The following is a 24,996-nucleotide window of genomic DNA, read 5'->3' as shown; positions in this document are numbered from 1 at the left end:
GCGGTGGCCCCCCCTGGCTCGACCATTTTGACCTCGCTTTCCTGCATGGCGCATACATACCGCAAGTCGTAACCATATCAATCCTTGCGTGGTGCGGTGCACACCCAAGAAGTCGCTTCGCCGCGCAGAGGAGGAGGAGGAGGAGGAGGAGGCAGCCAGCTCAGGCCGGCGGCACGGAAGGAGAGGTAGGATAAAAGAGATCCGCCAGGAATCGTTCACGGGGGACTCATCACCTTACTTACATAACATAACTTCCACACACGTTCCTGTCAACGATATAGGCATACACGTAACCGCCTGTTTGGTCCGGATCCTGGGCGCAAGATGGGATTCGCTCCTTCGCATTCCCAACGCTATGGGTCTGGATGCAAGGATGAGCTGGCTGGTTGGGAAAAGATGAAATTCCTCAATGGCTGCAACTGCTGCCATGCCATGGCCACCCTCGTCGTACCCTCCGTGGGTTAGGGATGGATCAGTGGTGCATTCAGTCAGTCAGGTCAGGTCAGCAGGGCCCCCGAGCCAACCACTGGAAGCCCGGGTCTACTATAAAAACGGACCCAAAACCAACATTGATTAATTGGAGCCGGAAAGACCCTGCATTAAACGGAGCTGAAAGCGCAGTCCAATCTGCGACTCGTAGTCAGCTAATAATGACACTCTATATGCAGCTCTGCGGCATCAGCATCACGAGAGACGAGGCATCGCCGATCCACGGGCCTTTCCAGTAATGCGCGCTCTCTCTCTTTCTTTCCTGCTGCTTGTACGTATGGGCGCTGCAGCCAGTAGCGTTCATTGTGAGCGCCATGCAGTAATCCTCATGCCAAAAGATGTCGTGGCTCAATTTATGCGGATGCATGGGATGTTTATGCGTTGGTATGCGCACTTGCAGTATTCGATTGATATGTGAGGACGAACGAGCGAACCAGGTAGATAATAAGGTATGTAGGTAGGTATATAATCTCCCTTAGTAGCGCCATCAGTCAGATGCTCCCGGACTCATCGGCGCGTCACAATATTCTAAATGGCCAGCCGCGCAACACTTACACCGCAGCAGGTGTGGGTGCGCTCCCAAGCATAAATAATAAGTATAGGCAGGTATGCCTGTCTGATAACTGTACTGTTGTGTGTATGTGTGATTTGGCTGCATGCCGATCAGACTTCGACAACAACGACTTGAAGTCAATAAAACATAATGTTTACCTATCGAGGGCGGTGCTTGCAGCACATTCCATCATCCGAATGGCTAAAGGCGGCCAGGGCGATACGCTCGCTCGCTCGCTCCCTCTCATCCGCATTCCCAAGGTCTGACGAAGTTGGCACACCACTGACGACGCTTCTGGACGCAAGCGAGAGTTACCTTATTATCAAACACGGGGACGAGGACGAGGCCCCCAAATCCGTCCTCCGAGGTTGCAACGCCCAAGGCCAGGCCGGTAGCCGGACACTCGTCACACCTGGGTGAGTGGTGAGGTGCTAGCTGCCAGCTACATACATACCTAGGACGACGCCTTACCTCGGGACAGATACATCTCTCCCGAACGCATGCACCACCTTGTGACCTTCTGCTTCTTTCTTACCGTGCTTCTGTTTCTCTCCCTCCCTCTGTCGCTGTCGAGATTTTCGAACCCGACGATCTGATTACCTTTGTCAGAATCAATGCTGTGGGCAGGCCATGGCTGGTCGGCGGTCGCGCTCCAGTCAGCAGGGACCGTTCCATGAGTCAGGGCACGTTTGAGAGGCAGACGCTCAACGCAACCATCAGAAACCATGGCTGTATGCGTGCCGATCCCGCATGCCCTTCCTCGCTGCCTCCGTCTTAGGTGGGTTTGGAAGTCTTCACCCACCCCTCTGCCCAGTGGCATGGCAACATGGTATTGGTCTTACCATAACGTACGGCTCGATCGGGCTTCGCGAATGCCAATTAAACGGTGGCCACACCCTTGTGCCTGTTCCGCATGGCCAACATGAGGCGGGCGACCCGCAAACGCAAAAAAAAGGTACCCGCGCCATCCACGCCCGCCAACCGCCCCCTGGGAATCTTCGCTGAAAATGCGCAAGGCGGGATAGCGCCTACCAAAACCACACTCTCGTCGATATATTATATTACTATTCGTATTGCTTGCCAACCACCCTAGTCAGCGTCGTTTTCTTGTTCTTCTGCTCTAGCGCTCTAGCTTTGCATACCTACCACCTACTCTCAATCTCGCGCGAGTCTCTACCCGAAACCACGTCCAGCGACTCTGGACCCGTGGATAGAGTTGACACAGTTATTTACCTAACACACAACTATATGCATGCGTGCATTACCAAAAACAATCACAGCAATAACAACCATGACAACAACAACAACAACCACAGAACAGTAGCGGTGACACCACAGACATTGTGTCACCTGATTGTTGTTGTTGTTTTCTCTCTCTCTCTCTCTCTCTCTCCATCCTCTGGCGGGTCGGAGATAGTCACCCTGTCTGGGCACGCTGGGTTTGAAGTTACGGCCATCGCAACGCTGGAGGAGCAACAACATGGGACATCGCTGCAACTGTCGCGGCGGCCACCTAGCGCAAACGGCCAAACGGGACTCAAGTTGCAACCACAATTACCCCCGGAATAGGCGATATACCTGCCACGGGTTACTAAGTAAGTCAGACACAAGCCAGGTATCTGGAGATCCAATAGGGTCTCCATACTTTCTGGAACGTCGAACAAGTCGCTGGTAATACCCTCCTATCCTCTTTCAGCCGTGCTCCGTCAAACCTGCTGCGCGTATGTAGCCTGCCTCGCTCCCTCCCATTTTTTTGTGCGCTTCATCCATCAGCGACACAATTAGTGACACATGCATATCATATCGGACCGGCTTGGTGCAGATGTGCGGTGGGCGCGCGGCGATTGTGAGTTGCTATCGCCATTCAACCTCCAGTCATCCAGAAACTGCCCGCACACGCCAAGAGACTAGGTGAAGCGTGGATTCTCTCCATTTACGAGTCGTGGACCCTAGCCCGCTGGTTACACCGATATATCATCCACTTACATATCACCTGCATGTTGCGGTGCGGCACGTTTGAGCTTATCAGACCAGACAAAAAGACAGACCGCCTTCCGCCCCACGCCTGATGCTCTTTCGTACTATGCTATATTGATACCATCATCGCGAATATCGTCAACCACATCTTGGCCTTGTCACAAGCCGCCCGTCCACGGACCTGAGCGAGGTGATGGGCCTGAACCTGAAAAGCGCTGCCTCGTCTACTAATAAAGATCGTTGAAAACTCCCGGGCTTGCTGCCGGCAGCCGCTCACTAGCTACGACGGCATGCACGTACGGGAGACCTAACGGAGCACATTGCCACAGCATTTGCAATACCTTTTTATCTGATCAGTCAGTCTAGACAAGACACAACTCACGTTGCCTTTGGGCTCGTATGCATGCCAGGCACAACATACTCATAGTGCGTATATGTATGCCCTGCCACCATGCTTGGTGGTACCAACTGCAAGGTCGGATACCCATTCCTGCTGGACTCTTGCCGCGTTTCAACTTGGACCTGACGGCCCAGGATTCGCTTCGCGATATCCATTCCCAAAGCTGGGTAACAGTTCGCCTCGTAGGGATGGATGCCAGGCCCCCTCCCTCCGGAACCTCGCAAACGTTTTTGCAGCCAACCAATCGTACTACAAGCCTTAGCAGCTTTAGGTAGACAAGCGCGAGGCTGCTGCCGGAGGGCCAGGCAATATCGGCATCAAATGTGTCCCAAGCACTCCCGCTTTCTGGTACTATACCTAACCTTGGAAAAAGAGCATGCGCCGAACCCACCAATGTTTTGAAACCTTCCAGGGCTGGCTGGCTAGCTACCTCTTACCCCTCCCGGCACCACTACTGCTGAGATTTAGTCATCAGATATATGAAGATGCGCCGGCCCAGTGAGGGTGCGGCAACTGCGCATGAAGAACAAGGCGGGATCTCGGGCTGATCGGGGTCGCCTGTGCGAAAGAGTCGCTCTCCCTGGACCGTGCGATTCGGACAATCTCCGTCTGGCTGTGGTGTAGACAGTACTGGACAGGGGGGCAACGGCCGCTACGAAGCATTCCAAACGCACTAGGGGAAGGAGCCATGTCATACTAAATGGCCCTGATCCATCGGCGGTGCTATACTCCAGTTAGCATGTGTTTGCGGATCAAGTGCGACGCGACCCCAAGCTTCTGGCCCCGACTTCCCCCAACAAAGAATGCAATAGTCCACCGGAAATAGATCCTCTAGCTAGGGACCGGATCTATCAAGTCAGCGTCCGAACTAGCCTCATGTTGGATTCGGGAACGCATTTGTCGGTCTAGGTACCAAGGAGAAACGACACTACTGGCTTGCATCAACCAACTACGCGAGGAGAGAACAGGCCAAGTTCGCGATGCGATGGGCGCTCTGGTCATGTTGCGGCGCCTCGGTTCGCACGACAGAGCTCAACGAACAGCTCCTGCCATGGTGGACCGACTGACGGACCTCCAGGTCGTATTTTGAGCAATTGGCAAACGACTAACAATTACACACGGATGCCGAGCTCGTGGAGAGTCTTACGACATTGATGAGTACGCCTTACTACTCTCTATCAAACGTCTAATAGTGTCCGGCGGCGTTCGCTGTCTATTGAAGGCGGCAGCCACCACCACCATCATCATCCCATCCGGGGCCGAGTGGCAGTCAGCCCGACACACCAATGGCCGAAGAGATGGAGTAAGAACGAACGCCCCCAAGGCGGGCTTTGCATCAGAAACAATCCGATAACTGTATTGCACCGCCAGGGCCCAAAAGGAAACATTTAATTTAGGCGATGCTTAGTATGTAGGTAAGGACTCCATGGTGCGGCAGACCGTTCCTGGGTGCATAATGTGCTGTGCTGTCCACGTAGGTTAGGGCGGGCGACAATGTAGCTAAAACGTGACGCAGCCTTTCTATAAGTCACATATACATATCATATCATGAATGATCATGCATACCCAGCACAACTCGTTAGGTTATGTAGGTAGTCATCATTGACGCAGCCGAGCCGCATCTGTGTCAGCCTCGGCGGCCGCAGCCCAATCTTCCCTTCCCAAGGAGGCCACCGGAATTCCATCAACACATCCGCACGCCGACTCGAGTATGCACCCCCTGGGTGTTAGGCTAGCCAAGTCCGAGGCTGTTGCTTGAGGCTGCGTGCATTAGAATTCCTTCTTACCCCTTGGACCACCACCAACTTTAGATAGATACGTGACAGCCCCTTACTTGCAAGCCCAACTTGTATTCGTATGGCTGTGTGCATTCCGACGAGGATGTTAATGCGCCGACAAGCGACCACTGGAATAACCGTACCATTAGCAACACCTAAATACCTTACTGATTATTCCACTTCCTTTGGTAAGTAGCCGCTGGAATCAACTATTTTAGCTACTGGCAACTGTTGTATGCCTTGATTGTGCAGGTATTATCCCACTTGCTCCGGCAAGCTACGACTGGTACAAACCATAGTTTGCCCATTGGTAGCACCTATCTACCTTGATTATCATCCCACCTACAGCCGGTCACAACAGGCGAATAAACGGACTGTATATGGTAGTAATATTAAATTCGTGGACATGTAAACCGTGAACTCCTTTCCTATAATATGCAATAACCCGCTACTTCCAGACCAAGCAAATCAAGATGCGCTGTCTTGCCTAGTTGCCAATCATGATCCAGACCTTTCTGTAAGTTAGTAACCGGATGGAAGGCAACGACCGCGTCAAATCAATAATCAGTCGACTGCGATACGTACGGCCATGGCGAGGCAGCATATGCTGACGTAAGGGCTTAATCGCTCCCCTATCCTCGCGGCTTTCCAGAAGATACCCATGAACCTGTCGTAATGCGCAAAAGGGTGCGTCCAGTTAGCAATCCGTTCTGCTGTAGTGTTGAATGGGAGTCATGGATCCCATCACGGCTTGGGGTTCGCTATGACCGTCCTTACCCTTGCTTGCGGTTGTTCATGAACGTCGGGAAGATTCCATGCACGTAGGTGCTCGTGCAGATCGTGAGGATGATGACCAGCAGGAGCGACTGGAAGTTGAACAGAGCAGACTGGAAGGGTATATCGTTAACAAGGGTATCATATGGATCCAACGAAAGATCAGAGGGCGAGTTGCGCTTACCATCTTGAGAGGGACAGGTGCGCTATGTTGGTTGGTGTTTTGGAGTTCTGCTTCGAGAGCGACAGGTGGTCGGTCTTGTATCCTCGATGGCTCAATGCGAACGTGGCCTTCCAAGCTCGAAAGACCAGGTGGTCTTGTATGTGACTTGTATAGCTTCCTCTGTGACGATGGTTCAATGCGACCGTAGAACTTGCGCGTGTTGCCTGGCGATGATTCAATTGAGTTGACATGTGGTAATTACGAAGTTTATCCGGAACTTCCCCCCAGCTGGGAGCTTTCATCTCTCCAATTGATGCTAACCAGAGCCCCACTATGTACCTCTTTCCACCCCTCCAAGCACCCTCGCACCTGCTTTAACAGGGAGCTTAGGCGCTACGAAACGCGCTTCCCACCGTGAACTGGAGTCAAAAGGGTCCATTATCTCATCATCTTACCTCCATCTAAGTACCCTCATCCTCAGCCTTGCGACTACGACGACGTTGACTTTTGAAAGACTGCGACAGCCTTACCGTACCTACCGTACATTCGGATTCTAACATCCCTAGCTGGCAACCTCTTCCACTCTCCCAATCACAACGACTCTCGCCACTCGATTTGAACGTCGGCGACACCATTTATCGATCGCTGTGATACACATCCTCCATCACCATGGAACCTCGCGCGCGAGCTGGAAAGAATGTTGGCAAAGAGACGTTCGCGGCTAAGGACCGTAAGCTTGCTCCCTCTGATGCTCTGCGGTGCATTGAACAATTGCCCTACGCAGCCGTTATCTAACGTGTGCTATCATTTCTCAGTCTCTGCGCTCATGTACGCGTACGGGGATGTGCCCCAGCCGCTTCCCGACACCGTCCGCGTCATGGACGAGATCATGACCGAGTTCCTCGAAGGCGTCTGCTTCGAGGCCAGCCAGCACGCGCAGTACGCCAGCCGCCAGAAGCTTAAGTTCGACGACTTCGAGTTCTCGCTGCGGCGGAACCCGCAGTACCTGGGCCGCGTGGCCGCCATGGTCGAAAAGCGGAAACACATCAAGGAGATGCGCAGGGCTTTCCAGCCCGACGACGACGCGGTACTCAAGAGCCAGGGAAAGGACGAGGCAGGCGCGCTCGCAGGCGGTCTTGGCGGCCAGGCCACGAATGGTGCTGGGGCGTCCGGCTCACAGGTTCATGGCGACGATGAGCTGCTGGGCCTCGACGATGATGACGAGGATATCATGGAAAGCGTCAAGAAGAGCCAGGATGGCCCGCGGAAAAAGAGAAAGATGGGGGGCAGCGCAGTTTGAGGAGGACGACATCACGGAAGGGAACGTAACAGAGCCCGATACTACAATCACAGCTTCGACGAACCAGACTGGGTTCTCTGATGTACCCTCTGCAACACGAATTTCGGAGTCTACCCGGCCCATGCTCTTATTTTAGTCAACCGTTTGGCTTAGAACGACTCGGCAACTCGCGAAACGCCATACGGCAATGCGACTGGCCATCCGTGTCGCGGTCGACTTTGGTCATTGTTGTTACGGTGGGGTTGGCCGACGATTTGGAAGCTCCATGCCAAAGCTGGGAAAGGTGTGGGACGAAGGCGGTGCTCAAGGCTTCATGTATTGGAGCTTGAGGGCATGTTTTGTTTGCTACGGCAACCTGGTCATTTTTGGGGCGTAAGGCACAGCGACGGCGTTCGGTTTACGGATATACTACAGGTCACCATGCTAGCTTGCATGTGAATACATACTTCGCGGCACTTTTATTTCTCTTCGAACTTTTTGCTCTTCAGGATTCCCATGGTGTCACTCCTAGGACCTGGCGAATCGGCCATAAGTAATACGATCTTCAAAGTCCAGCCTCTCAAACCTCTAGCACACGGCATCATGTGAAGCTGTTGGGGATATGAAAATCCTAGAGCTTCTCGCTATCAGGCATGCCAGCCATTGCGGCCCCCGTGGGCACCGGTCCAGCCGGCTATGCCCCTCCCAGCCCCATGCCGCGGCGGGTCTTGGCCGATTCGCTCGCTAACAGACAAGCTGCAGCTCAAATCCGGCGATATCGGGGATGGATGCAACCAACCACAGGAGCCGGCAATCCTGAATAGGCCAGCCCCACCATGCAGCGTCCTATCAGCGAGAAGAGCCTGGCACCCTGGCGGCTCTTCCTTGGATCTTCCATATGATTGCCCAGCTGGTAGGCAACCCTCGGACTGTGTACCCAAGATGGTAACCCTTTGGAGTCATGTTCATGATGCGTGCAGTTGCAGACATGAGGGCTGCATTCCCCATCACGTCCTCCACGTATGCTACCCTAGCCATTACTGGGGACGACCACTTGTTCTTACGCCTTCGATTCATCTAGATCCACCCACTCGCCACTGTTTGCGTGCCTGTCTCCAACAGTCCCTCCAACAGTATTTGGGTTTGACTCCCAACACCAGCATCCCGCACCGTCCCCCATGGCCAGCCTAACCACAGTGGCACCCACTACGGCGCCCTTACAGGCGCAAAAAATGCCGAAGAGGGTGCGATTCTCGCTGGGATCGCTCTCTCGCAGTGATGTTCAACCCCGGTTGTTCTTGTTCTTGTTCTTTTGTCATTCTGCAATACTCAATGTTGTAAAGCCGCTGTCTGTGAATTTGTTGCAGCGTACAACAGAACTGGTCCATCCTCTCAAGCTTGCTCTACTTATAGAATAAGAATCTAGTTTTCCGCCCAATACGTATTATTGCATTCGTGCTCTCTTTTGTACCTGGTTCTGCGAATGTCTAAAGACCTCTCCTGAGGGAATTAGACATCATAGTGTTCAGACAATATTGGATACCGCGCATCGTGTAGCTTCGTGCGGCTATAGGTGTTCGTGTCCTGACCCAACCTTAACCGATCTATTTTCGAACGTACCGTATTCTTACATACCGCTCTAAGATGCATGTTGATGGCCAAGCACGCCGGGGCCGCCCCATAACAACAGGCGAGACCCCAAGTAATGACAAAGAGAAGGAACTCCTCGGGCAGGCGGGTCTCACACCACACACACTTTCTGCGAGCCGTTTCACACAGGACGGCCGGCTCTCGCCATTGCCGTCTTCGTCGTCACTGTCTTGGATGAACGGCGGCAACGGCGTACGATGCCTGTCGCTATCCCCGGCCCCGAGCTCGCGGATGTCCTTGATCGGAACCCCGGGTTACGTCGCTACCACCGCCGGAAAAAATACCGGCCTAGGGGGGCGAGTAGCAGCACTCCGAGAACGTCTGCTCTCGGCGTGGCGGCGCAACGAGGGCCCCATCCTCGTCTGCCTGTCCCAGTTCTTCGCCGCCCTCATGAGCGCCGTCACGCGCCTTCTCGAGCTCGACGAGGAGACGGGGCCCATGCACCCCATGATGATCCTCTTCTGGCGCATGAGCGCCACGACCCTCTTCAGCGGGCTCTGGACCTACTACTCGCAGCAGCGTAGTAGAAGGAGCGGGCGCAGCCGCGAAAGCTGGCATGACGCGGTTCTCGGCATTCGGGCCGTGCGGGGCCTGCTCCTGCTTCGCAGTGTCGCCGGCTTCATGGGCCTGTACGGCTTGTGGTACTCCATGATCTACCTGCCGCTCGCCGAGGCCGTCGTCATCTCCTTCCTGGCCCCGACGCTGGCGGGGTACCTGTGCCACGTCCTCGTGCACGACCGGTTCACGCGCCGGGAGCAGCTGGCTTCCTTCCTCGCCCTGGCCGGCGTCGTGCTGATAGCGCGCCCGATCTCGTTGCTGGCGGCGGGGACCGCGGTGGACGATCCGAGTGCCATGGGGGTCGGTGTCGCAGCTTCAGTGGACGGGTCGGCTGCGGAAGGGGCTTTACTCGGTGTGGAAGGCAGTAGTAATACGTCAATTGCAGGTGGAGAGGGGGTCAAACCTGCTGTGGGTACGGAACCCGCGCCCGCGGATCGGCTGATCGCCATCCTGTCCGCACTGATCGGGGTCCTTGGCGGTGCCCTCACCATCGTCACGCTGCGGAAGATCGGGACCCGTGCCCATACTCTAATCTCGGTGAACTACTTCAGCGTCGGCTGCGTGGTCGTGACGACGGCGGCCCTGACCCTCGGTCCCGTCTTGGACCTCGACCAGCCCCTGATGCGCTTCGCGGCGCCTGCGTCGTGGCGCCAGGCTGGACTGCTGGTGCTCATCAGTGTGTGCGGCTTTTCCACACAGTTTCTCATGACTAGCGGCATCGCTGTTGCCTCGTCTTCACCGGCGTCTAATGTTGATGATGATGATGACGGCGAGGAAGGAGGAGGAGAAGAAATTGCGAGGAGGCGGCAGAAGAAGAAAGGGAAGGCCACGGGCGCGAACCGGGCCACGGCCATGATCTATACGAACATGCTCTTCTCGGAGGGCTTTGATCGATGGCTCTTCGGGGAGCACATGAGCTGGGTCACGGTCATGGGCTGCGCGCTCATTGTGGGCAGTGCCCTCTGGGTCGTCGTCACGAAGGACAGTGGCGACGAGGAGCAGGTGCGTGGGGAAGGGGAGACGGGGCGTCCGCAGATGAGGGAGTACGATGTGGACGCGGCGGCAGAGGAAGGGGTTGTGCTGTTAGAGCCGATGGATGACGATGATGCTGCGAGCGGGAGCAGTGCAACGAGGGAGTAGGCCTAGAATTGGTCCAGACATGACTCTTGGTTCAACACATGTGGATTCGGGCATCGAATAGAGTGTTTCTTTGTCATACATAAGAAGTCACGCACAGCGTGGTGATCGAACCTTTTGTATCGCCACATCATTACTAAACTGATATCTTCTGCCGCCTCCTACCACTATCTCACATGATCGGAAATATCGGTGGGCCGAATAGCTCTTTCTTTGACAAGGGCCAATCACCAATAAGCGTCTACCGTGCTGAGAATCGGGCCACATCTCAGTTTTGTACAGCTTTGTAGTCGCGCTTGGTTTGCTAATCCGAGACGCCCTCTGGACGTGGCCGCTTCTTCTGGTTATGCTCCATAGGGCGGTCTTTGGGATGCCCGGCTTCGAACCTATCCCAGTCAACCTTGTATTTGTTGTTAGGGTCGTTCCAGGGCATCTTCTTGTAGTTGCTGCTGCTTCTGTCCGAGTTGATCTCATCAGTCGTAGCAGTATTTCTGCTGACACTGGTGCTTGTCCTGCTTGTATCAGTGCCGCCCCTCGTGCTGCCACCCTTTCTGGAAGAGCCTGAGCTGACCATAATGTTGATGTGATGAGTGTGTGGAGTGGGATATGGATTCGGAATGTATTCAAGAATAGCGTACCTGAATCTATGGAGGACAGGACTTGATTATTATATATCTTCGCTTTATGGGTGAGCGGAGCACTGCTATTCTCGCGAAGGTTCTTTGAAGCCTGGTGCTCGCATAAAGAACCTTCCAAATTGGTGTTGTTCTCTTTCGGAGAAAGGCTACCAGAATGGGCCGTGTAGAGTCCAGTAGGCTGGGTTGAATGATATAACGTAGAAACCCTACCCTTTCCCCGGTTGTGAACTCCATGCCTACCCGTTACCTGTTTGACTGTTGCAAAACATATGTACGCAGAGAATGTTACAAAGCGAAACAAGGTTCGCCAAACACGCATTGTCTTTCGTGTTTTCCGGGAACCAGATGGAAAACCATCACAGATCATCGTATAATGTAGTATTGCTATCCAGTATCCATTACCACAAACCATGGGCGAGGGTTTCCTTCATTGGCCTGTTTGTGACGTCCCAGTTCGGCATGGAACCTGCTACCTCGTCCGTGGTGTAAGCGCCACACAAGACTGGGGATGCTACCAAAGTAATTGTGGCTTGACCAACGAAAGCTGATGCCATACGGTTGATGTATCAATAGAAAGAGCACCTGAGGAACCAAATAGGCACATAATTCTGTACAACTAACTACTTGTACGTGGGTATACTTGAAACTAGGGCATTAATAAATTAAGTAACCAATCTATAAATCAATCAATCACAAAAGGTAGAAATACTTTTGAGGTCAGGAACAGAAGTAGGTAGGTCAGTTAGGTGTTCCGAGTGTGGCGCAGAACCCACCTAGACGAATGAAGTACTGAGGTACTAGCGAAACCAGTTGATTGGCGTACCGGGCGCGCGACGCCAAAAAGAAAGTTCGCGAGCTTGGGAGCTGCAGCTTCCAGTATCTCCAGCCCGCTTAAACTTCACCTGGCCGCAATTACAACATTCTTCGATCTCCATCCACCGCCTAAAAACCTCCAGCCCAGCACCCGAATCACCGCCATTGCAGCCTCACAATTACCCCGCAGAGCAAATAATTGCCAAATTTTCCGTAGGCTTTGAGCCTCGAGTCCGTCAAGATGGTTCAAATCAGCGAGATCAAGGGCAACAATCGCGAAAACCGCACGGCGGCGCATACGCATATCAGAGGTCTGGGATTGAAGTCAGATGGAACTGCTGAGAAGCAAGCAAGCGGCTTCGTCGGCCAAGCCGGCGCAAGAGAGGTACATGCGTCTCCGGCACGATTGGGTGATGACCGTGATGCAATGCTAACAAGTCCCCATTCACACAGGCTGCAGGTGTCGTTGTCGACTTGATTCGGGCACAGAAAATGGCAGGACGAGGTGTGTTACTTGCCGGAGGCCCTGGAACCGGAAAGACGGCCGTTGCGCTTGCCCTCAGCCACGAGCTCGGCACCAAGGTACCCTTTTGCCCCATCGTTGGCAGCGAAGTCTACTCGAGCGAGATCAAGAAAACCGAGGTCTTGATGGAGAACTTCCGAAGAGCTATTGGCCTGAAGGTCCGCGAAACGAAGGAGGTCTACGAAGGCGAGGTCACAGAGCTTACACCCGAAGAGGCGGAGAACCCGCTCGGCGGCTACGGCAAGACCATTAGCACCCTGCTGATTGGACTGAAGAGCGCAAAGGGCCAGAAGAAGCTGCGATTGGACCCCAGCATATACGAGGCGATCCAAAAGGAGAGAGTCACGGTGGGCGATGTCGTCTACATCGAGGCCAACACAGGTTCCTGCAAGCGTGTGGGACGATCAGATGCATACGCGACCGAGTTCGATCTGGAGGCGGAGGAATACGTCCCCATTCCCAAGGGCGAGGTACACAAGAAGAAGGAGATTGTGCAGGATGTGACCCTGCACGACCTCGATGTCGCCAACGCCCGCCCGCAAGGGGGCCAGGACATCATGAGCATGATGGGCCAGCTCATGAAGCCCAAGATGACGGAGATCACCGACAAGCTGCGCGGTGAGATCAACAAGGTGGTCAGCAAGTACATTGACCAGGGCGTAGCTGAGCTGGTACCTGGTGTGCTGTTCATTGACGAGGTATGTATCCCAAACCAACACGCAAATTCCTCGGATCCGTTAGCGAGATCGCCGAACCATTGGGCTAGACTGACCGTTGGAAACAAACAAACTACAGGCCCACATGCTTGACATTGAGTGTTTTACTTACCTCAACCGGGCCCTCGAGTCTTCCATTTCGCCCATCGTGGTCCTTGCTTCCAATCGAGGCATGTGCACGATCCGCGGCACGGACGGCATAGTCGCCGCCCATGGCATTCCTCCGGACTTCTTGGCCCGTCTGCTAATTATCCCAACCACGCCGTACGACGCCGACGAGATCAAACGCATTGTGCGCATCCGGGCCACTACCGAGAGCGTGGCCATTTCCGATGCGGCCATTGACAAGCTCGCCGAGCATGGAGTTCGGATTAGTCTGCGATACTGTCTCCAGCTGCTTACCCCTGCAAGGTGGGTCTCTACATGTTCTTTTGTCTATCCAGCTTATCCCTACAAGAGCAAGTGTCGGTCTGTGAAAGAGAGAGCTGACGTAAAGCAAATAGCATTCTTGCCCGAGTCAACGGGCGCAAGGAGATTGATATCAAGGATGTGGCCGAATGCGAGGACTTATTCCTCGATGCCCGTCGCAGCGCCAGCTTATTGAGCGGTGAGACAGGACGCGGATTTATTTCATGAACCATAGACAGGTAAAGCGGGAACACCTGAGACATAAACGGAATATGTATCCGTCATCTGTTGGCCCGGCGAACGAAAAGGGAACAACTCCCCTTTGGATGTATTGACCGACAAGGAAAGAATTGGCTGTAGGAACAAAACTAATGGGCGTTGTTTGGAGTCTCAGAAAAATTTCCCCGGTTACTCGTTCGAAGTTGTTGGCGATGTTCGTCGGTCGGTGCCATTTAATAGCACGGACGACTGTGTAACCTGGGGTTGGCCGTGGGGCGTAGCATTGCTAATTCTATATTTTGGAGCCTCAAGACACTGCGAAACAGACAGTGACAGCTTATTCGCACGTGATGAAATAAATGTCAACAATTACATGGCATGGCACAGCAGGGCATGGCAGTTTGGTCGCACGTGGGGAGTTTCTCGGCAGCGTGTGCGTGCAAAGGGCGTTGCAATGCTAGCAACATTCCAGACGGCACAGACCGAGCAAGGAAGGCATTGGCTGATTGTACAACCACTTCTTCAACATGGCTGCCTGCTATTGAGTTGGACGTGGCTGGACTTGAACTCCTCTTTTCTATACTGCCCGGACTGTTGGTTGGGTCGACTATGGTACATGTCTTGCTGTTCTTGCGTCGTTTCTCTGTTATATATCTCTTCCGACGAATGTCTCGCTTGGCTGGGTATGGCCCATATGCACACCCGCCTATCCCGGAAACGGCATTACAAACGCATACCCCAGGACAAAGAAAATGGACGAGGGGAATATGAGGCGTCTATGTGGCTATTGCTCTATCCGCAGCAGCTTGGACGCCCAGTATATTCCCGAGACATATGCCTGCCCAATACCTTGCCATCTGGCGGTTTGGCCTGCCAAGTTTTGCCCAGTTCTGCCCATATGTCCCCTCTCTTACTTGACTACAAGCTGTGGAATATATGACAGATGAGATATGAGAAAGACATCGGTAACAGGACGACAGTCGAGAAACCCGAATGACCACAGGCCTGCTTACATGCAAGCTACATCCGTACTCATCCTGCCCCCTTTCAGATGTACAGCACATCACTCTCGCCATCCCGCCTCCCGTCAACTTTTGACACAGCGGCAGCGATGATACAGGGATAGGCTCATCATTGTTTTGTGCCCATAGCTCTTCCCGTCACCTCATTGCCTTTCATCGTCGCTACTCTTCTTTTCGCCCAAGGCCAGGAGGGCCGTGGTGGTAGATCGTTGTTGGAAAAAAGAGGTGAAAGAGAGAAAGGACAGCATGAGGAGAGAGAGCCCACTTTCCTCAACTGTCAACACAAAGGAAACAATGCCAACAAGTCCTTAGTCTTTCCTCTCTTTCTTCTTTGACGCAACTGAAGGAAAGCCCCATCTCCCTCCTCTCTCTAAGTCTTCTCGGCTTCAGACCATTCCCAAACCATTACCCACATCATGCTCTCTTCCCGCGCCCAACCCTGATCAATCCATTCTTCCAATACCTGTCTCTTGTCCTGCGGAGGTGCATCTGGCCTATCGACGCCTCCTCCCCCCCCTTCTGCCCTTGTATTGTTACCTGTGCTGTCTTTCATCGTTTTCACGCTACTACTCCTACCCTAACGCCCCAGCTCAACAAGGAACCGTAAGAGAGAAGAAAGAAAGAAGGAGGTACCTCAAGGAAAGACAATACAATTACTTAAGACATCATATACACAATAGCAACCCCCTCGCCTTTCTCATTACTACCTCTGTCTCTCAGTAACAATTACTCCCTTCATCATATGTCAAGTCCATCAACACTCTACGTGGACGGGGATACCTGCTCAACCCTACCCTGAACCGAGACTCTACACCTGACTGCTTCTTTCGAGGTCTGCCTACCTTTATCAATCTTAACGACGACCATCACGACGTGGGTGTGCGTAATTATAGCGAAAAGAGAGAAAAGTCGGCGGCTTGTAAACAGCGCGAGACTTGAGAGCGTTGGATGTCTCTCATCCTACTATAATTGGTCCACAACTATCTGCGGTCTCCCCGTTTGTCAAATCTCCCACCCTCGCGCTCCCACTTACGAACGCTGCCGAGAGGACGGAACGTAATCGAAACACAAGAAACAAGGAGGGAAGAAAACGAGACAGGGCCCTAGCTCAAAGTGACGGAGGAGCAACTGGCATATGTCAACACCCCCCTTCAATTTCCCCTTGCCAAATTTGAACCATGGCAGACGTAGCCGGCAACAACTCGACACATTCTAGCATCGCCACTTCCACTTCCACCACTACGACAGATCCGCAGCCTCATCATCAGCGTTTACTTCAACCTTCACCTGTCCCCTATACCAACGACAGCAAGCATGATGATGGCCTGGTCTCCTCCAGTGGCGATCCCTCCTCACTAACAAGGCCCATGAGCCAACCTGCCATGGCCACATCTAGAAACGGCTTTGGTTTTCCTTCACATCCTCCTTCACTGCTACCGCCACCCCAACATCCACAACAGCAGACACACTACGAAGAGAACAACCCCAAGCAACAGCACAGGTTAATACCAACTCCTCTTCACATACCAGTACCGGCATCGGCACCTCCTTTTCCTTCTTATCCTCCACACTACCCCTCAACGCCGTCAAACGACTTCAACGACAGTAGTAGCAGTATTAGTGGAAGACCGGCTGCCGAGGAGAGCAACAATAACAGCAATAACAACAACAGCAACGATAATCCGGACGGCTCAGCCTCGCCATCCTCAACTGCGACGACAAAACCCGGCGTCCGCAAGAGGGCCGCAAGCATAGACATCCACGAAGCCAACAAGCACCCGCGGCTCCAGGACCTGAGCCTCTACACACCGGCAACAGGGCGATCGCTGGCAACGCCGCTGGACGTTGGCGGCGGGCCACGGGACTTGATTTGTTTATGTACAAAAGCGCCGAAAGTCCCACGGCCTCGAAACGGTAAGCTATACTCCTTCTTTTTTTTTTTCTATCCTCTCGTCTCTTGCGTTCTCGAATCTTCCCTCTACAAACCAGCTCTACTCTTTCACTTCGGCCTTCTTGACGCGTTCCCCCTTGTTCTGTCAGTTTCTAGACATCGCCTAAAGCCACAAACGAGCCGGTACATGGCCACGCGATGGGATTGGCAGTGAGTATTGAACAATAGTTCCTTGTCGATTGATCAACAAGAATGGTACACCTGTCCTACCCAGGGGGCACTGCCCAATGACCCGAGATGGCCACCGCTTCTTGGCTAGGCTCTTTGTGGGTTGCCCCTTGCATAGAGCAAAGGAACAGGTGAATTAGGGATTCATGAAAGGGACTAAGACTCCTTAGTCGGCTTACAGAATCCCATTCTTCGTTCTGTTGTCATACACCCTAAGCCCCTATTCACTTTTTTTCTTTACAGCGTTTCGGTTCATGCCTTAGATTTCGATCTTCCAATCTCCATTGAGCAATCAATTGACAAGAAGCCTTTTTATTTTCTTTTTACTGACTCTTCGTTGGGTAAACAGCTTTCATTCTCTACCGTCAACACTACCAAGCCATCGTAGCAGCCAAGAACCCCGGACTTGCCAACCCCGACATCTCCAAGCTGATCGGAGAGCAGTGGCGTGAGCAGCCGGAGGAAGTCAAGAACTCGTGGAAGCGGCTCGCCGAGGAGGAAAAGGTAAGGCATCAGCGCCAGTACCCGGACTACCGGTACCAGCCGCGCCGGGGCGGGAAGAACCAGAACCAGAACGGTAACAACGCGCACAGCGCTGGACACAAGGCCACAGCAGCGGGAGAAGACCCCAGCCGCTGCAACAAGTGCGGAGGCCGCTACATCGCGACACCACGGACACCATCCACGCCGTTTGCTGCAGCCGCACCACCGCCACCGCTGCCTCTAACCGCACATACGCCAGCAATGGCAGGGGGACCCCCTGGTCACATGCCGGCGTACATGACACCGAATCCGCGCGTCATCGAGACGGATCACTTGATGCGCCGCGGCAGTTCCGCTAGCATGATGTCGGTCGACAGTCACGGACGCCGCTACACACAGCCGCACCTGCGGGATATCGAAGAGGACTACGCCATGATGTCCATGTCGTCGCCCACGCACGTAGACTCCGTGGCAAAACGGCGACGCGTCAACGGGGGCGGCGCGTACATGCCGGGGTCGCCGCCCATGGGGTATGCCCCGTATCCGGGGGCGGGCGACCCAAGGTACCCACAGCAAGCACACGGGCAACAGCTGAACCACCGGCCTTCTTTCAGTGGCGGCTTCGGACCGCCTGGGCCATACCAAGGGAACATGGCGGGAGCGAACCGTCTGCCGCGACCTCCTACAAGTGGTGGAATGGGGGGCGTGCCACAGGCACCATATCGATCGAGTAACAACGGTATGGTGGAGATGCAGCCTCCTCCTCGCCCTTCCATTTCGTACCCAGGCCCGGTACAAACTCCATCTCGGCCAGGCGGTGCGTTTGACGAGTCGCTGAGGCTGCCACCATTGCAGACCCAGTTGCCGAACTCGCCCAATATGAACTCGGCTGTAGAAGCCGCTCCCGGCAGTGGCCACCCGAACGCCGTGACAGGCTTAGGCATAATGCAGAATGGCATGCCTCAGCAGCATGCGCAATCGCAACCGCAGCATCAGCAAGTGGCGCGTCAAGTTCAGCAGACAACCCAGCAGTCACAGCAGCAACGACACCCCCAACACCATAGCTCCACTCCACCGCCGTCGCACTGGGGACAGAATTACATGTTGAAGCTGAATATGCTGCGTGTCATCAGCCCGCCCCTCAAACCACCCACACCAGGTACGCCCCCGTTCGAGACCCGAGGCCCCATCATTGCTATCGAAGGGGCCGCGGCGGCGCCCGGAGTGCTAAAAGAAGTCGCGGCCGTGGTGGAGAAGGCGCTGAGCATCTCGGGCGAGTGCGTGGTGAGAACGTGGAATGGCCCTAATGATGATGGCCATGGGGACTCGAGCAGCCCGAAGTCTACCACATCAGACCAGGACGCAAATGGCAGCAATACTGTAGAGCCCGGCTCTGTGCAACATAGCAACAGCCAGCCTCTGTCTAACCCCATGGCGAATTACATCGGCCGGATGCTCAAGTGGCATCGCACCTCTGAGGAGGTCATCAAATTTATCACCGCGAACCCCATCAGAGGAACTTCTCCGTCTGGCGCAACCGCCGCCGCCGCCAAACCCCCAGAACCCTCCTCCGTTTCAGCTACTAGCGCACCGGATACAAGCAACAGCAGCAAAGTCCCCGTCGCCGTCTTCGGCACCGGCTACTCGCTCACCCAGAGCGACCGCTACGCCGCCGCGCTGCCCATGACGGACGCGTACCAGCCCGAGGACCACTGGAAGTGGGTGGCGACGCTGTGGCGCGGCATCGTCGGGCCGGACTTGACCATCTACGTCAAGCTGTGCCAGTCGGCCGACGAGGTCCGCGGCAACAACTGCCTCGAGTTCGCCAACCCGGCCGTCGTGGTGCTGCGCGTGCCCGGTACTCCCGTCGTCGCCGCCACCAGCGCGGCGGCGGCCGCGGCGCCCACCACCACCTCCTCAGACGCCCCGGCCCCGGCTGCAGTTGCGACTGATGTGCATGTGGATGAGAGGCTGGAGCGTCGACTGGGGTTCGAGATCATGGAGTGGGTGCGCAGCGGCAGTTTTAGGGCTGCTGGGGGTGGGAAGAAACCGGTAACCGGGTGAAGTTTCCGTCCGTGTAAAAAGAACGGGGTTGGAGTAATGGCGATGTCAAAAGAAGAGTTTGAATAATGTTTTTTTTTTCTGGATTGAGATTGAGGATGAGGTTTTGCAGATAAATTGATGGGATGTAGGTAGTAAAATACAAAGCCAGAGCTGTTGTACGTAGCACGCATTGTATTAATGCAAACTCCGAATATACCTACTTATGTACCGTACACTCTTGCCTGTAATGACAATCTAGGTGGCCAGGGGCATCAAAGGCGTAAAACAAAATACCCGGCCGGTATGGTGTTATATAAGAGACCTGGCTGACAGGTTCTTTCGTGATATCTCCTAAGGCTGAAGACGTGGTACGGAATGCTTGGGGTGGGAGGTATGATATACCTTAGGCTGCATTGCTGCCTATCCTCCAAACCATCGATTGCTAATTTCTCGCCCTGTGGATGAGGACGAAATAGGGTTGATTGACAATGTGCATCTTTGAGTGCAAGTAATTATCGACGATTGTCGTGCTGATTGAATTGCATACAATGAAGTCTGGCCTATTCAGGGTTGGGGTTGTTGTTGGTGATTATACAGTGTCTCAGTACAGTAGAACTGCTTCGGGTGGGTCTTGAACACTGTATGACCCTGGAGCTCCTGCGAACGAACCCCTGGTTGAAGCTTCCCGGTTTGCTCCAATTCAAACAAAGACGCGTATCAATTCCGGGGGAAGTGCAACATCACCAACGTCAACGCACAACCGCAATAAATCCGATTCCGCCAAGCCACAGGGCCGACAATGTACGAATAAGCCTCCGATCAGTGCAATTCTTGTACGGCGGAGGAACTGATGTTTGGATCCGACCGCTGCCGCAACGACCACCATGTCCAGCATTAAAGTCGGCCAGGTCGTCGAGCTGACCGACGGTCGCAAGGCCACCGTCCGCTTCGTCGGCCAGACGCACTTCGCGTCCGGCGACTGGATTGGTGTCGAGCTCGACGATGATGGCGGCAAAAACGATGGCTCCGTCCAGGGGGAGCGCTACTTCGACTGCGAGATGGGCCGGGGCATGTTCGTGCGCCCGGTCACCATCTCCGTCATACAGCAACCCGCGCCGCCGCAACAACGCCCCAAGGCAGCAACGCGCCCGAATAGCATGACGGCTACTACCGGGACGAGGCGGCCCTCAGTCCCAGATCCGCAGATGACCAGGAGGATCAGTCTCAATGCCCCCAGTCCGAGCCCGGTCAATCGAACGCGCCGGCCATCCAGCCTTGTCAGGGTTCGTACTTGATCGCAATTGCTCTTTCCCCTCTGAATGGAGCCAAGTTACTGACTGTGTTCGATGTCAATAGTCACCCACAAGGTCACCGACGAAACAGCTAGGGACAAATCCTGTAGCAAGCACAGCGACTTCGCGAACCGGCACTCCTTCTAATTCACGAGTGTCCTCCGTTGGTACGCGACCAACACGAGGAGCGTCAGGCGGTGGCTCGAGAGGATCAATGGGACCCCCGGCTTTACCCCCGCTTCGAGGCACTAGGCAAGCATCTACGTCGTCTACTACAGCCAGAGGCGGAGCGGTTGCAAGAACCGCAAGTGGTCGTTCATCTACTGCCACTCGAGGAGGTCGCGGAGGAGTCTCGCGCCCCGCAGGAGGGCGCGTCCTATCTGGCGAGTCGTTGTCAGGGAACGAGAGCAGTTTCGGGACCAGATCATCCGATATTGGCTCGCCTCTTAAGAGCGACGGCGAGCAAGGGATCAGCCCCGTGCAGTCTCGGACCCAGGCTCTGGAGAAGTTGACCGGCCCCGCCGCTTCTAAAGCGACCACGCCTGGAAGCGCGACGCCCGCTTCCCGGACGGCGAGCGGCGCTGCCCGGCCGCCTGCGAACAATGCCCTGGCCAGAGAGAACGAGGACCTCAAAACGAAGCTTAAGGTGATGGAGCGGAAGCGACTTGAAGACAAGGAAAAGTTGAAAGAGCTGGAGAGGATCCAGGAGCAGCACGACAAGTTCGCTAGCATCAACAAGAAAATCGAAGGGAAATTTCAGACTACGGCGCAAGAGAACTCTAGTCTCCGGAAACAACTTAAGGAGGCCGAGGATAGACTTGGGAGCATTGAAACGTTACAGGCTGAGCATGACTCAATCTTGGAGTTGGCGACCCTGGACCGGGAAATGGCCCAAGAGGAAGCTGAAGTTTTCAAGGCTGAACTGGACGCTCTCAAGGAGAAGGCCGAGGAGCTGGAACTTGATAACGAGATCCTGCGAGATGAAAAGGCAGAATATGAGAAGGGCACAAGTGCCGAAGACCGACAAAGCACCAATTGGATGCAGCTGGAGAGGCAGAACGAGCGATTGAAAGAGGCCCTCATCAGATTCCGAGACTTGAAGGAGGAGGAAGATGAAAAGTCGAAAGAGCTGCTCAAGTCATTGCAGAGCGATTTGACCGATTACGCGGCAATCAGAGAACAATACGACATTGCCAAAGAGAAGTTAGTCGAAGCCGAGATGCGCGTCGAGGATCTGAAGGAGCAACTCGACAATGCCGACGCCGCTGAGGAGATGATCGAGAAGCTCTCCTCAGACCTCTTCACTCAAGGCGAGCACATCAAGGAGCTCAATGCCACCATCGAAGAGCTGGAAGAGCTGAGAGAGATCAACGATGAGTTGGAGGCCAACCACGTCCAAAATGAGAAAGAGATGCAGAAGGACATGGACTTCAAAGATACTATCATCGCCGAGCAAGCTCGGAGAATGGGCCAGCAAGACGATAACATCGAAGACATGGAGTACACGCTGTCCAGATTCCGAGAATTGGTTATGAGCTTGCAGACGGACCTCGAAGACATGCGTGCTTCTCATGCCGTCAACGAGGTCGAATCCGAGCAGCTGAACAGCAAGTCGAGACAGATGATGGACCTCAACCTCAAGCTACAACTCTCGGCCGCCAAGACCCAGGTCAAGACTATTGACCTGGAGCTGCAGAAGATGGATGCCCAGGAAGCGCAGCAACATCTGCAGATCGTCAAGCTCTTCTTGCCGGAGACCTACGATGTGGACAAGAATTCGGTACTTGCACTCCTGCGATTCCGACGACTCGCATTCAAGGCCAATCTTCTTCATGGCTTCATCAAGGAGCGTGTTACTGGACAGGGCCACCCGGGTCACGAAGATGACGTCTTTGCTGGCTGTGATGCGCTGGACAAACTTGTCTGGGTATCATCCATGTGCGACCGTTTCGTCAACGCCATCAGCCACTGCACGTTGGAGGAGTTTGCCAAGTACGACGGTGCCTTGTTCGAACTAGAGCCTGTCGAGAGAGCACTGAACGGCTGGATTGATGGCCTGCGACGTGACGAGCTCAAGGAGAAGCAATGCGCGAGCGAGTTGTCTCGCACCATTGCTCTCATGACTCATCTCGGCGAGGTTCACATCTCCGATGGCCTGGAGAGCTTCGCCGACAATGTCCAGATGAGAACTGTGATGATGCAGAGCCATCTGGAGTCGGCCGCTGCTACCTTTGCGGTCGTTAAGGATTTGGTGCAGCGCGTTGTTCCTGCCAATGGGGAGGACGACGAGCTTGCCCAGCATTTCGCTCGCAAGGTAGATGCCGTCGTTAGCCAGACCCGAAGTGCCAAGGTCATTGTTGGGAAGGCTGTGCGGTCATTGGAAGACCTTAAGTCGAGACACCTGTCGCTTACGACAGATACTGGTGAGGTCTTCGAGCAGTACGAGTCTGCCACTCAAGAACTCGCGGACATGTCGCGCAAGATCGGTGTGGACTTGCATGCTCTCACGTCTGAGGAGGGCCGCACTGAGCCTCTGTCTTACTCCGACATCTCCAGTACCGTCCACCGCACTGTCATGACGGCATACTCATCTAGCGAGACGGACCTTTTCTCTTCGTACCTGTCGAAGCTGCGAACACTCACTGGCCAGATTTCTGACCTGGCCGCTGTTTGTGCCGATCTTTCCCAGACCCAAGAGTTTGATCGCAGTCAAGAGCCTTGGATCGTCCGTGCACAAGAGCTCAAGGCTCTCAAGACCATTCCTGTCGATGCCGAAGAGGAACTGCGTCAACTCAAGGAGTCTTACAACGACCTCCGCCGTGCCGTCGCCGTCCGTGATGAGAACATTAGCACCTCGAACTTGCGGATCGAAACTCTCGAGGCTCGCATGCGTGACGCCAACGCCAAGGCGGCTCGCATGACGGAGCTCGAGGCGCAGATCGTTGATGCTCAAAACACCATGGCGAAGCTCAAGGAGGACATCGAGAAGCAAGACCGCGAGCTCAAGACGCTCGAGGGCGACCGCGACAAGTGGAAGAAGGTGGCCGGCGATTCGCAGGCCTTCACCGAAGCCGGCAGCGCGGCCGGTGGCGCGGGCTCCAACAAAAAGGCCGGCCAGGAGCGTGCCGTCGCCACGGCTCGCGAGATGGACGTCCTCCGCAACGAGATCGCCTCCCTCCAGGCCGCGGTGCGCTACCTGCGCGAGGACAACCGCCGCGCCCGGGCCGCGGACCAGCTGCACCAGCACAACTGGCTGGCCGAGCCGCTCCTCAAGAGCAAGCCCACGCCTGCCGAGCAGCGCCGCGAGATGGTCACGGCCGAGTCCAAGGACGTCCTGGCCGAGCTACTCAAGATGGCCGGGTCCGCCGCCGTGTACGACCTCAAGACCCTGCCCGCGGGAGCCGAGTCCCGCCTCGCCTGGCGTCCGGCCCGCGCGTCGCCGCAGTACCACGCCGCGCGCCGCGCCGAGGACTGGGCCTCCTGGAAGGGCTGGCGCGACGACGTGCTCGACAAGGCCCGGACGGTCGTGGCCAACGAGAAATCCACCGCCGTGGGCGCCGCCGCGCGCGAGGAGCGGGAGATCAAGCGTCGCGCGGCCGCGAGGCTGCGGATCCGCATGCCCGGTGCCGATGGGAAGATGGTGCCCGGTTCCGGGGGCGAGGTTCAGATTGCTGGCTCGAGGGAGTGGGAGGGTGTTTTGGGCAAGGTCGAGGCGTAACGACTCTTCGATTTCAGTTCACTACATCAACTTTTACAGCAAACGAGAAACAAGGGTTGTACGAGATTTATTAGGTAACGAAGGAAGAGCGGAAACATGGGCACCAAGCAGAAAGCATGGAGCTTGTTGATTGATACCCAGACCAATGTCATACATATATCATTTGTAGTTGTATCACTAATATCACACAACACAAGAGATATTTATTTTACGTTCCTTCTTCAGAGTGAATATTTGTCATGTC

At 54.8% G+C, this 24,996-nt stretch overlaps 7 protein-coding genes across 7 annotated transcripts; 5 read left to right on the top strand and 2 right to left on the bottom strand.

The window, feature by feature from the left end:
- Positions 1-5,684: 5,684 nt before the first annotated feature.
- PG985_008882 (uncharacterized protein) lies at positions 5,685-6,158 on the bottom strand (the record flags this gene model as incomplete). Its single annotated transcript, XM_066828650.1, has 4 exons — positions 5,685-5,708; positions 5,783-5,864; positions 5,975-6,084; positions 6,156-6,158. 4 exons carry the CDS (start codon positions 6,156-6,158, stop codon positions 5,685-5,687), a joined length of 219 nt encoding a protein of 72 aa, XP_066683562.1.
- Positions 6,159-6,803: 645 nt separating this feature from the next.
- PG985_008881 (Transcription initiation factor TFIID subunit 13) lies at positions 6,804-7,434 on the top strand (the record flags this gene model as incomplete). The annotated part of the gene is made up of 2 exons (XM_066828649.1): positions 6,804-6,864; positions 6,950-7,434. 2 exons carry the CDS (start codon positions 6,804-6,806, stop codon positions 7,432-7,434), a joined length of 546 nt encoding a protein of 181 aa, XP_066683561.1.
- Positions 7,435-9,057: 1,623 nt separating this feature from the next.
- Positions 9,058-10,761, top strand: PG985_008880 (uncharacterized protein; the record flags this gene model as incomplete). Its single annotated transcript, XM_066828648.1, has 1 exon — positions 9,058-10,761. One exon carries the CDS (start codon positions 9,058-9,060, stop codon positions 10,759-10,761), a length of 1,704 nt encoding a protein of 567 aa, XP_066683560.1.
- Positions 10,762-11,062: 301 nt separating this feature from the next.
- On the bottom strand, positions 11,063-11,332 carry PG985_008879 (uncharacterized protein; the record flags this gene model as incomplete). The annotated part of the gene is made up of 1 exon (XM_066828647.1): positions 11,063-11,332. The coding sequence occupies one exon, from the start codon at positions 11,330-11,332 to the stop codon at positions 11,063-11,065; it is 270 nt and encodes an 89-aa protein (XP_066683559.1).
- A 1,118-nt stretch (positions 11,333-12,450) lies between these two features.
- On the top strand, positions 12,451-14,084 carry PG985_008878 (TIP49 C-terminus-domain-containing protein; the record flags this gene model as incomplete). The annotated part of the gene is made up of 4 exons (XM_066828646.1): positions 12,451-12,594; positions 12,648-13,430; positions 13,528-13,859; positions 13,952-14,084. 4 exons carry the CDS (start codon positions 12,451-12,453, stop codon positions 14,082-14,084), a joined length of 1,392 nt encoding a protein of 463 aa, XP_066683558.1.
- Positions 14,085-16,275: 2,191 nt separating this feature from the next.
- Positions 16,276-19,763, top strand: PG985_008877 (uncharacterized protein; the record flags this gene model as incomplete). Its single annotated transcript, XM_066828645.1, has 2 exons — positions 16,276-17,011; positions 17,566-19,763. The coding sequence occupies 2 exons, from the start codon at positions 16,276-16,278 to the stop codon at positions 19,761-19,763; spliced, it is 2,934 nt and encodes a 977-aa protein (XP_066683557.1).
- An 863-nt stretch (positions 19,764-20,626) lies between these two features.
- On the top strand, positions 20,627-24,752 carry PG985_008876 (Dynactin; the record flags this gene model as incomplete). Its single annotated transcript, XM_066828644.1, has 2 exons — positions 20,627-21,025; positions 21,099-24,752. The coding sequence occupies 2 exons, from the start codon at positions 20,627-20,629 to the stop codon at positions 24,750-24,752; spliced, it is 4,053 nt and encodes a 1,350-aa protein (XP_066683556.1).
- Positions 24,753-24,996: the final 244 nt, after the last annotated feature.

Source organism: Apiospora marii, assembly GCF_038362585.1.
Source record: "Apiospora marii strain CBS 49790 chromosome Unknown utg000005l_segment0_segment0, whole genome shotgun sequence".
Lineage (NCBI taxonomy): Eukaryota > Fungi > Ascomycota > Sordariomycetes > Amphisphaeriales > Apiosporaceae > Apiospora > Apiospora marii.
Note: the sequence above shows the minus strand (reverse complement) of the source record. Positions and strands in the feature narration are given on the sequence as shown.